Here is a 13,023-nt window from a genome sequence, read left to right as displayed (position 1 = left end):
TTTTTATTTTAGAGGGAAAGTCAGGGGAGTCGCAGGCCGGAAAAGTGGGAGGCTAACGGAGCCATTATAGCAGCTAATAATACTAGCATATTAACACATAATTTTCAGCAGACACCGCCGTTGTCGTTTATTTGCTTTTAGCCAGGCCAACTCGGGCCAGGCCAAAAAAATAAAATAATAAGAAGCAAGCAAAAAAAAAAGAGTGCGAGTGCCTAAGAATAGAACACACAAAAACACACGGGATTCGACAAAACAAAAGCATTCCAAACGCCAGAAGATGCGGCTGAATAAAAACAAAAAACCAAAGAAGCAAGGCAGACTGCCACACATTTATTTGCGGCCGCTTCACAAATTATTTGTCACAAGCCATAAAGCGGGCTAAAAGTGTGTGTATGGGTGTTGATGCCACACGAGGAAAATAAAAGAAATACTGGGAGATATTGCTCTGACTAAGTGACCAACGGGGCGTATCAATTCCTTCGCCTTTGCGCGATTCTTGGCCCCCTCTCGATAGTATTTCATTTTATTTGATTTTATTTATACACATTAAGCACATACCTGTGTTGTGGATGTGACTGAATCGATAGTCTGGGTGAAAAAACTTATCGGAAAAAATATAATTTCGATAATAGAACGATAACATTTAGAAATTATGAGAAATCATATATATTTTTAATGATTTGTAATGAAAATAAGAAGGATAAAGATTTAACACTTGTACAAATTCAAACTTAACCATTTATGTCTATATAAATGTAAAAGATTATTTATCGACACTTTATAAATCGATATTTGGGTGACATCCCTGAAATACCAGCTCTGGGCCATTAAAATTTTGTGGCATCGCTTAAGTGTGGCGACTCATTGCGGTAACAAAAACAGACAGATGAGGTGGTTTTCTTTTTTCCTTTTTTTTTTTTTGGGTTGGTAGGGGGAGGTTTGACTGCGTGGGCCGGTCAAACAATACGCATAAATTAGCATAAAGCTCGCTCAACAATTTTCATAAATCTGACGATCGCCAGCAAGAACAACAACAACCACAACGAGCGTAGCTAAAATTTATTTTATTTTGAATTTCTTTGATATCTTTTGTGATGAACGAAATGAGGCAATCAGGAATGAAAGAGCCCCGGCCGAAGAGTAATGGCCTCCGATCAGGGAGTGCTAATAATTTGATGAGGACTAACCGAAAAATACTGTAATAAAAAATAAATAAAATAAAAAATATAAGCAGACTAAATGGGAAAGTTTTTCCGAGCCAGACACACACACACACACACACAGCAAATTAATGTTGCACATGTCGTGTTCGTGCTTGATTTTTGTGATTTTTGTGCTTTTTATTTTGCATATAAGGCAGCTAATTACTTTGTAATGAACTTTGACAACAGCAGCAAAAGGAAGGAGTAAAGAAGTGGTTGCCTGAAAGGTGGAACAGAGCGGGAACAAAGCGAAATCATGACGAAAACAAATTAAAATGCAAGACAAAGTTGTTGCACGTTACCCATTTCCCATTCCCATTTCCCTTAGCCCCCCCCTCCCCCCCCCCTTAAATGAAAATTCCTGGCTGCTGTCTCTGTCTCTTTCCCTCAACCCCCTAGGCCGTCTCTTTCTCTCATATTTTCTGCTTAATTGCAAGACAAACAATGAGTGCGAAGGTGCAATTGGAATGGGTTAAATGGCAGTGAAACGCTTTATTTTTTTTTTTTGATAACAGGTGACGACTCTCTGCAGTGCAGAAGGAACCCACATTCGTTTCTATAGGACAAAAAAACCCTTTTCGTCCTGTCGAAACTCTTCAATTCTGCATGCTACGTTTGCTTTCTGCTCAGCTAGAAGAACAAGCCTCCAATTTCGTTTCCAATTCCATTTGAAGGCACTTCTTCAACCTTGTCTTCCCTTTTTTTTTATTTTTAATTGACACTTTTGCTAATACACAGAAACAAGAACACATGGAAATGGGGGCCCAAAGGAGTCACTGGTTCACGGGGGGAAAAAGGAAAAACAAATGACTGGCATTTTAATTAGAAAATTTTTCTTGCAATTAATGCAAATTGCGTGCGTGTGCCAATTTCAATGTGCCGTTCAATTCCGACCTCCTATATGTTTTTTTTTTTTTTTTTACACCATCCCCTTTACATATTTATATAGAAATATATAACCCTTTCGGATCGACGCGACATGCTGAAGTATGATTACATATTTGTGTGCTGGCAAATATTTATTGTATTAGAATAAAAAACAAACGAATCAACCCCAAGGCCCCAAGACCTTCTGGAGCTGAAGGCAGCCACTTCACTCCACTGTCTGGGTGAATCTCGTGGCCCCGCTCCCGGGTTCTTGGGTCCTCTGATTTGTTATAAAAGGCAAATATTCATCAAGCAAATTGCCAGGGGTACGAGATGGGATAGATTGTCATATAAAAATTGTACAATATAGATATTCCCATATATATATGTATGTACATATAAATGTATGTGCTAGACAAATATGTAGCTCATATCTGGTGCGCATATTTCTTTCCTCCTTTTGCCGGTCCGAAATCCCTTTGAATGACAATTTGGACAACATGTTCCTCTCTAATAAATTACAAAACAAAAAATTCAAATTCAGCATCTGTTGGTTGGGGAAAACAACACACAACGGAAAAAAAATAATGTAAATCGCAGACAAAAAAGTGGCCAACGGTAACGACAAATATATATCCATATCTGCTGCCCCAACTACCGAACCACCTCGCTATCTATATTTCTATATATATATTTATATATAGTAAAAAGTTGAATGATGGCCATAAAGGATGGCAGCGAAAGTTGGTCCAAAAAACTGCGGGCAACTTCGGAGGAAATGGGGTAAAGTCCTTTGGAATATATAGAATTTGTGGAGGGGCGAAAGCTTTGTCTGCGCCACGTGGGACTCTTGAATTTGTGGCTAAATATTAAAATGATGTACCATTACAAATAAATATGGAAATTGGTTAACAAAAAGTTTCGACTTTACTAATTGGAATTTCAGTTTTTGGTCAAATGAACTCTTAAATAGAGATTTATAGAGCAAGTCCCTTAAAGCGACCCATCCCCAGCTATGCCATAACTCAACCCAATCCCAGCCAGCTGGCCACAATCATCCGTTAAGACCGCTTAAGCTGTCTGTGTCTGACCAACGCCATACCATCTCTGGTCTGGGTCATTCCAGGTGTCATCAATGTCATCTTCGACTTTATAACACAAAAACACTTTGTAATCCCCAAATGAAGCGACGACAAGGAGCAGTCCACACATAAGATGAAAAAAAAACACACTCCCCACAATATCATTTTTCCAATTTTTATGCCATGGCAACGAAATGGCAGGCAAAAATCCAAATGGGAGTGAAGGATCTATTGTAGTTGGCCATTTTATCGCCTTTATCCATCTACTCGTCGGCTTTGGGGTGTGGGTGGTCGCCTCATACTAACCACCTATTTTTCAGATCTCTCGCTTCAATGGCTGTCGGCCAGGATGTTGAATGGAGGAAAGAGGAAACGTTAGCCGGTGCCTGGACATTTGTCATTCATGTGTTGATATCCGTTTCCGCTGGCGTCCAATTCTTGCAGTTTTATTTGCGGCCAAGTGTTTGCTCCTTTGGGCATCGATTATGCTTGGCAATTGTAAAGCGATTTTCAGTTATTTCATTTCGCTGGCAAACCATTCCATTCCGATTTCTACTTATACCATACCAATCCCATAGCACATTGCGTTCCATTCCGCTGAACGTGTGCGGCTGATTGATGTTTTTGCTGTGGCAGCCACAAAAACATGCCGCAGGACATCACACAGGAAATTCAATGGTCCCTGTTTGGGCGCCATGTCGCATTGGTATGGGCTGGTCCCCTGTTTGGGCGCCAGTTGAAAGTGTATGTGTGGGGGTGTGGGAGTGTGGGTGGGTGGCTCGAACCACTTGTGTGATTATTTTGCAATTTACCACTCGATTCTCTGTCACGAGAAGCAAAAAGCCAAAAAGCAAAACGCTTCTCCATTTCGTTTTCAATTGAATTTCAGCAAAACAATTTTCAGTTTTACAATTTTTTTTCGCCTACCCTTTATCGTTGCGATTTGTTTGTTTTTCATTTTTCATTTTTCATTTTTCATTTGCATTTCCTCCGACCGCCCTCTCAATTGCAATTGAATTCATTCATTTATTCATTTCGTTTCGTTTCGTTTATTCAACTCCTGGACGCTCGCTTCGATGAGCATTTTTCCCAGGGTTTGGGGCTTGGCGCGTGCCAAATTAGCGCAACGCTTTTGCATCGAACAACTATTTGAGGTCCAAAAACTCGTGGCAAGGGAGTTACAACCAAAAAAAAAAAATACTGGAAGGGAATTTACACAAATATTTTTTATACACCCATTCATGTCCAGCGTTTGTGTCCGGCTGGTTATAATTGAGCGGCCCCTGCCCCCCCACATTCGAAATTTTCTGTCAGTGCATTGGATGGAGGCGGTTAGGGAAGAGGCGTGGCTTTTTGGTGGACACTTGGCGGGACCCTTTTGAACTGCACAGCGCCGCTTTATGGCCGCAAATTCGCTTTGGCTTTTTGAACGCTTTATGGCTTAATTGGTTTCGGTCTGGTTTGAGTTCCAAATACCAGAAACCATCATGTGCTGCCAATCGAGCGAGCATACCCCATATAAATGAGCCCCGGCTTGGCATAAATTTTTACAGCATTTAATGGGCTTTACGATCATCTCGGCCTACCTCCTCCTACAAATACTAATCTGCAATATCACATCATCTTGCGTTTCTTGCAGATTCTGGCCTGCCGCAGTATGCGGGTCGTGGTGCCGGCGGCGCTGGCGGCGATGATTCCATGTCCGAGGATCGGATTGCCCACATCCTCAGCGAGGCCTCGTCGCTGATGAAGCAGGGCGGAGTGGTGCCGCATCGGGAGCAGGAGCGTCGCAGTCACGGCGGTGAGGATTCGCACAGCAACGAGGACAGCAAGTCGCCACCGCAAAGCTGCACATCGCCGTTCTTCAAGGTGGAACAGCAGCTGAAGCAGCACCAGCATCTCAATCCCGACCAGGCCGCTGCCGCCCAGCAGAGGGAAAGGGAGCGGGAGCAGAGGGAACGGGAGCAGCAGCAGCGACTGCGGCACGAGGATTTGGCCCAGGACAAGATGGCACGTCTCTACCAGGAGCTGATTGCCCGCACTCCCAGGGAGACGGCTTTTCCAAGGTGGGTATACAAGAGAGAAAAACGACTCTTACTTATTCCAGAAGAAACGTTCTTGAAACCAAGACAAAAGTGCTCTCAAATTTGTTCTTCGAAGTAAAACAGTGATAATAACTCTTCTTCTTACTTATTCGAGAAGAAACGTTCTTAAAATCAAGAAGAAAGAGCTCTCGAATATGTTTTTCGGGGTTACTTATTCAAGAAGAAACGTTCTTGAAACCAAGACAAAAGTGCTCTCAAATTTGTTCTTCGAAGTAAAACAGTGATAATAACTCTTATTCTTACTTATTCGAGAAGAAACGTTCTTAAAATCAAGAAGAAAGAGCTCTCGAATTTGTTTTTCGGGGTGGAAAGATTATAAAATAGATAGAAAGTAGTCTTGGTTTAGTTTTTCAAGAAGAAAATGATCTTGCAAATACCTATCTTAATGACTACTTTTTCAGATCGAGAGAACCTTTTTCAAAGCATTATTAAATTGTCTACTTTGTTTGTTTCGCCCACAGCTTCCTCTTCTCACCCTCGCTCTTTGGAGGAGCAGCTGGCATGCCTGGAGCAGCCGGCAACGCCTTCCCCGCCATGGCCGATGAGAATATGCGTCACGTGTTCGAGCGCGAGATTGCCAAGCTGCAGCAGCACCAGCAGCAGCAACAGGCTGCCCAGGCGCAGGCTCAGTTCCCCAACTTCTCGAGCCTGATGGCCCTGCAGCAGCAGGTCCTCAATGGCGCCCAGGATCTCTCGCTGGCCGCCGCAGCCGCCAAGGACATCAAACTGAATGGCCAGCGATCCTCGCTGGAACACAGTGCCGGCAGCAGCAGTTGCTCCAAGGATGGCGAACGGGATGATGCGTATCCGAGTTCGCTGCATGGTCGCAAATCGGAGGGTGGTGGCACTCCTGCCCCACCAGTTCCACCATCTGCCGGCGCCGGAGCACCACCCACAGCGGCACCACCAACTGGGGGAGCCAGCAGCAATTCCGCGGCACCCAGTCCGCTGAGCAATTCGATCCTGCCGCCAGCACTGAGCAGCCAGGGTGAGGAGTTCGCCGCGACAGCAAGTCCGCTGCAGCGCATGGCCTCCATCACCAACTCGCTGATCACCCAACCGCCGGTGACGCCGCACCACAGTACACCACAGCGACCCACCAAGGCGGTGCTGCCGCCGATCACCCAGCAACAGTTCGATATGTTCAACAACCTGAACACCGAGGATATTGTACGCAGGGTGAAGGAGGCCCTCTCACAGTACTCCATCTCGCAGCGATTGTTTGGCGAATCCGTGCTGGGCTTGTCGCAGGGCTCGGTCTCCGATCTGCTGGCCAGGCCCAAGCCCTGGCACATGCTCACCCAGAAGGGCCGCGAACCCTTCATCCGCATGAAGATGTTCCTGGAGGACGAGAATGCGGTGCACAAGCTGGTGGCCAGCCAGTACAAGATTGCGCCCGAGAAGCTGATGCGAACGGGCAGCTACAGTGGCAGTCCGCAGATGCCGCAGGGATTGGCCAGCAAAATGCAGGCCGCCTCGCTGCCCATGCAGAAGATGATGAGCGAACTGAAGCTGCAGGAGCCGGCACAGGCGCAGCATCTGATGCAGCAAATGCAGGCGGCGGCCATGTCGGCGGCAATGCAGCAGCAGCAACAGGTGGCCCAGGCGCAGCAGCAGGCACAGCAGGCGCAGCAGGCCCAGCAGCATTTGCAGCAGCAGGCGCAACAGCATCTGCAGCAGCAGCAGCAACATCTCGCCCAGCAGCAACATCCCCATCAGCAGCACCATCAGGCGGCCGCCGCAGCAGCCGCACTGCATCACCAAAGCATGCTCTTGACCTCGCCCGGACTTCCGCCGCAGCATGCCATCAGTCTGCCCCCTTCGGCGGGTGGCCCTCAGCCAGGTGGTCCCGGCAGCCAGGGCAACGCCAATGCCTCGAACAGCGAGAAGAAACCCATGCTGATGCCCGTTCATGGCACCAATGCCATGCGCAGCCTGCACCAGCACATGTCACCCACCGTCTACGAAATGGCCGCCCTCACCCAGGATCTGGACACCCACGACATCACCACCAAGATCAAGGAGGCACTGCTGGCCAACAACATTGGCCAGAAGATATTCGGTGAGGCCGTCTTGGGATTGTCGCAGGGATCCGTCTCTGAGCTGCTGAGCAAACCCAAGCCCTGGCACATGCTCTCCATCAAGGGGCGGGAACCCTTCATCCGGATGCAGTTGTGGCTCAGCGATGCCAACAATGTGGAGCGTCTGCAGTTGCTGAAGAACGAGCGACGTGAGGCCAGCAAACGGAGGAGAAGCACGGGCCCCAATCAGCAGGATAATAGCAGTGATACCTCCAGCAATGATACCAATGACTTCTATACCAGCAGTCCGGGTCCGGGATCCGTGGGCTCTGGCGTCGGTGGAGCACCGCCGAGCAAAAAGCAACGTGTCCTCTTCTCCGAAGAGCAAAAGGAGGCACTGCGTCTGGCCTTCGCTTTGGATCCGTACCCAAATGTGGGCACCATAGAGTTTCTGGCCAATGAATTGGGCTTGGCAACGCGAACGATCACCAATTGGTTCCACAATCATCGCATGCGATTGAAGCAACAGGTGCCGCATGGCCCTGCTGGCCAGGATAATCCGATACCGAGTCGCGAGAGCACCAGTGCCACGCCCTTCGATCCCGTCCAGTTTCGCATCCTGCTGCAGCAGCGTCTGCTGGAGCTGCACAAGGAGCGAATGGGCATGAGCGGTGCCCCCATACCCTATCCGCCGTACTTTGCTGCCGCCGCCATTTTGGGACGCAGTCTGGCGGGGATTCCCGGTGCGGCAGCGGCAGCCGGAGCAGCTGCAGCGGCCGCCGCTGTGGGAGCATCGAGCGGTGATGAGCTGCAGGCCCTGAATCAGGCCTTCAAGGAGCAGATGAGCGGCCTGGACCTGTCGATGCCCACCCTGAAGCGTGAGCGCAGCGATGACTATCAGGATGATCTGGAACTCGAGGGCGGTGGCCACAATCTGAGCGACAATGAGTCACTGGAGGGTCAGGAAGCGGAGGACAAGACCACCGATTATGAGAAGGTGTTGCATAAATCCGCCTTGGCCGCCGCCGCCGCCTATATGTCCAATGCGGTGCGAAGTTCGCGACGCAAGCCGGCCGCCCCACAATGGGTCAATCCCGCTGGGGCAGTGACCAATCCAAGTGCTGTGGTTGCAGCAGTTGCAGCGGCAGCAGCAGCAGCGGCGGACAACGAACGCATCATCAACGGGGTGTGCGTGATGCAAGCCTCGGAGTATGGACGCGATGATGGCGATGGCAACAAGCCAACGGATGGCGGCAACGATTCCGACCATGAGCATGCCCAGCTGGAGATCGATCAGCGCTTCATGGAACCGGAGGTGCACATCAAGCAGGAGGAGGATGACGATGAGGAGCAATCGGGCTCGGGATTGGGTCATCTGGACAACGAGGATAGTGCCGGCGATCAGAAACTGAAGGTGGTCAACGAGGAGAAGCTGCGAATGGTGCGAGTTCGGCGGCTGAGCAGCACCGGTGGTGGTTCCTCCGAGGAGATGCCTGCCCCACTGGCGCCACCGCCACCGCCACCACCACCATCGTCATCATCATCTGCCTCTGCCTCTGCCAGCGGGGAGAGCTCCACCGGCAGCAGTAGCAGCACCACCAGCGGCACCACACCGGCAGTAGCCACAGCTGCTGCGACCACGGCAGCCGGTTGGAATTACTAGATAAACTAAATATGAATTCAGTGCAATGTAGTGAGGAGCGGAGATGGAAACGCGTTTACTTGTGATTAAGTTTGAATGTTTAAACGATGTGAGGACCCCGGAGACATGCATACATACATTATATATAAATATATATATATATAGTAAATAGCACTTAGGCTCTAGAAAACTCTATTTTTTTTTGGTTTTTTTTATTAAACATTAACTACTAAATATAGGCGTTAGTTGTAGCCAATAAGATAGCCTTAGGTTGAGGAGTTGTAATAGTTGTAGCTAAAAGTTTAGAGACGCTATGCGATGATTATGATGGTGAAGATAATGATGATGATGATGTGAGAGAGAGAGAGCAGCGCAAAAGTATTAATGAAGGAAAACCCCATTTAAGAGACCCCCGACTTGCCGAAGAACTTTAACCAAAACGTCGAGATCCAATTGATAGTGAAAGATTTGATCTTGCAAAGATTTTCGATTTCGATATTTCGATTTGTTTCTACTTGAAGACTGTAAGCAAAGGCGGTAGGATTGATAACTACACACGTAATTCTATTCTATATCTTTTTTTTTTGAGAAACTATTATATGATTATTAGCAGTTTAGCTGGCTAAGTGTAAATACATAAATAAATGACGATGATGTTCGATGGTGTACATAGATTTCTCGCGAGGCACATGATCTTGCTGTCGTTCTTCCTAAAGAAAATCCTACCTTCTACCACCCTCAGCAACCGACTTGTTTAACTATCTTTTGATCTCAAGCAAAAAACAAAACAAAAACGTAACGAAACAAAAAACAAACCGATATTGAAAGGGAATCGTGTAGGAAGGAGTGGAGTGAAAATCCAAAGTAAAAGATAGTTAAAGGCAAGGCAGAAATGCATCTTGCAGAACATTTCCCCCTTTTTTTGTTGCCCAAAATCATAAAATATGACGATGAGAAAGGGAAAGGCAAATCGAGAAAAATATATAACAATAAACTTTGTAAATTCTGAATTTACATAAAAATCACACACACCCACACACAAACCACACTTACACAACAAAGAAACACACACACACACAAATTGAGTAATTCATAATTATAGCAAAAATAAACATGCAAAATGCACTAAATTATTTATAATCTAATTATTCTATACATAATTATATATAATTATACATATGCATATAAAGCGAAAAGCGGAAAATTTATCAACTTAGCCTAACGGTAATTTAAATTTGCATTAAACCCTAGCATAAATAACTACAATTTTTTTCTGTGAATCTAAAATATTTAAAGATGAAAATAAAAAAACACAACCCGCATATCGTACTAAAGAAATTACATAAATGAAAAAAAGTAAAAAAAAAACAACACAAAAACCCTAATCTAAGACAGCCAATTTTTTTTTGCCTAGATCTTAAGTTTACAACGTAATCGTAATATTAAATAAATTACAAAATAAACAAGCAAAAAAAAATTAAACAAAAAAATGAATCTGTTTTCCTATACGAACAAGAGACAACAACACAGAAAACCAAGAAGAGCAAAAAACAAATTTTAAGAAATATTTAAACCTTTTTTTTCCTAGGCTAAATGTTTAAGCTAAACAAAAAACAGATTTCTCAAAACCAAAAAAAAAAAGCTAAATAAATTAAAACTACACGAAAACCATTTTTGCATAGGCCCAAAATTTGCCGCGTTATTATTATTATTATTACATACATATATATGAGATGAAGAAATAAAGAGAAAAAAAATTACCAACATATACCAAACACATTTCAAAAACCTAATAAAAATACAATTTGCGTCTTCAAGCGAAATTTATACAAGAAACAAAACTCAAAACAAACAAAAAAAAAGCAACTAAGAATATTTTTAAAAAATATGCAAACAACTTTTGCCCGCTGACAGCGAAATTTGTTACGATCTTCTTTAAATTATAATTTTTCTCCTTTCCTCCTGTTTGCGTTTAAGTTATCGAGTTAAATACTTTGCATTTTCATACGCTTTAGCTAAAGAATAAATTACATCTATATGAATATGAGATAAACAAGTAATAAATAAATATATATAAAATATATACAAAATATGGATAAAGAAAGTTGATCTGAGACAAAACCGACACGACACGTTGAAATGGTTCGCAACTTTTAGTTTTAATTATTTCTTAAATACAATTTTTTTGTCTTCGTATTTTTATTATTATTATTGTAATTATAATATAAATATTATATATATATATATATATATATTAAAAGAAGGAAAGAAAGCGAAAACACAAGCGACAACATACCAATAATACATGAACATGAACGAAACTTTATCAAATAAAAATGTTTTCTTAAACGAAAAAAAAACCCATCGATATCCTTTTTTATTTTCCTACAACAACAACTAAAAAAAAACCACCAAAAATCGCAGAAAATGCCGCTGAGGAACGAAAGTACTCGCAATCTCTTGTAATCCAATTCCCGAAACCCAAAAACCCCTAAACCCACCCTCACCAGAAAAAAAAAAGCAGATAAGAAACACTCTGAAATTGTATAGCATACTTTTGGGAGTCCCAAGAAGGCGGAATCCCCTCACCCAGCCGATATAAGCCTATATAGACCTAGTTATATATATGCATGATCAGCATTTTTATACATACCATAAATAGTTATATTTACTAACAATATGCGGTGCTAGCCAAGTAAAGTAAAACGTACAGATATTAAAGAAGGAATGTCGCTGACCCACAATTATATATATAAATATATATATATATACAAAATATGGTAGAAACGTAGGCAGTGGAAATTTTTGGCATAGATCCGTACTGCTCCAAAAATACATACGTAATTAATTTTAAACAAAGCAATTTAAACGGAAACGGTTATTAATTCAAATCAAAAGAGTTGAGCTGTAAATACGATATATATGAAATTATCCTTCCAATTCAGAACACACACACACACACAAACAAAACACGCGCCACTTTTTTATACCAAGTGAGAAATAATTGATTCTTTTTTTTTTTAGAACTTATAGACACAGATATCTATATGAATATGAATGAATTTAAGCCCATGGTGATATGCGCACACACTCCACACACTCTCTCCAGTTTTGAGACTTTGCCAATTGTCCTACCTTCCCTTCTTTTTCACCCACTAAATATTAGATGTACATAAGGAAAAGAAAGAAAACCCAAGAATTAAACCGAAGAGTTCAGATCAGAAAGTAATAACAAGAGAAAACAAAAACCAGACCATATCAATATTATGTTTAAAGCATAAGGAATAGCAAGTCGAGAGGATACACAAGCAAGTTATTTTAGCAGATCGAAAACCAGAATATAGAAACCGACTTGAAATAACCACATAGTGTTAACCAGCAGATATATATACAAATCTCTATATAACATAATAACGATTATAAAAAATACATGCATTCAGAACTGTTGAATGGCAATGAGAACAATGAGAACAAGAACAAGAACCGTAGTTAACACACAAAACCAATCGATCTATCGATCGATTAATCGATCTATTGAACCGATACCAAGCCGAATCCCTAAGTTTTCAACCGACAAAGATCTTGATGAGAAGAGCCAGCTCCGTTTTTCAGTTTGAAATCCGCCCAAAAAAATGCAATGAACAAAAACCAGAACAAAATAAAACGAAGCGAGGGGAGTGACAAAAGTTAAGAGGATTCTTAAGCAAATTAGCAAAATGTGCCCAAAAAACAATTGAAAAAACAAAAAAGCAGCAAAAATATCAAAAATATACATATAAACAAAAGTAAATAGAAAACCAAAAACCATATATAGTTATATATATATTATACATAGATACTAAACTTAAGCACATACACTTTTTGGCAACCTCGAAATCATTTTCTAAGACCTAAGCAAAGCAAAACATGAAAATTAACCGAAATAAACTTAAAAGACAAACAAAAAACAAAAGCAAACATTTTTTTGTAGCATTTCTTGTATAAATGCACACGAGCATAAAATTAACAACAAACCCAAATAAATTAATGGTAATGAGTATTTTTTTTAATTAAGCTAAACTGTAATTGTGTTTTTGATTTAACACTTATTGAACGTATTTCCAG

At 42.9% G+C, this 13,023-nt stretch overlaps 1 protein-coding gene across 3 annotated transcripts in view; it reads left to right on the top strand.

The window, feature by feature from the left end:
- Nucleotides 1-10,755, top strand: part of LOC119558326 (homeobox protein cut) — a 74,514-nt gene extending 63,759 nt beyond the window's left edge. For all 3 annotated transcript variants that reach the window (XM_037871746.1, XM_037871744.1, XM_037871743.1), the window contains 2 exons: nt 4,791-5,217; nt 5,718-10,755. In XM_037871746.1, the coding sequence (XP_037727674.1) occupies nt 4,791-5,217; nt 5,718-8,940 (3,650 nt within the window). In that variant the 3' untranslated portion in view covers nt 8,941-10,755. The remainder of the gene's footprint in view (nt 1-4,790; nt 5,218-5,717) is intronic.
- The last annotated feature ends 2,268 nt before the right edge of the window (nt 10,756-13,023 follow it).

The sequence above is a fragment of the Drosophila subpulchrella genome, chromosome X, assembly GCF_014743375.2.
Source record: "Drosophila subpulchrella strain 33 F10 #4 breed RU33 chromosome X, RU_Dsub_v1.1 Primary Assembly, whole genome shotgun sequence".
In the NCBI taxonomy this organism is placed as follows: domain Eukaryota; kingdom Metazoa; phylum Arthropoda; class Insecta; order Diptera; family Drosophilidae; genus Drosophila; species Drosophila subpulchrella.
Note: the sequence above shows the minus strand (reverse complement) of the source record. Positions and strands in the feature narration are given on the sequence as shown.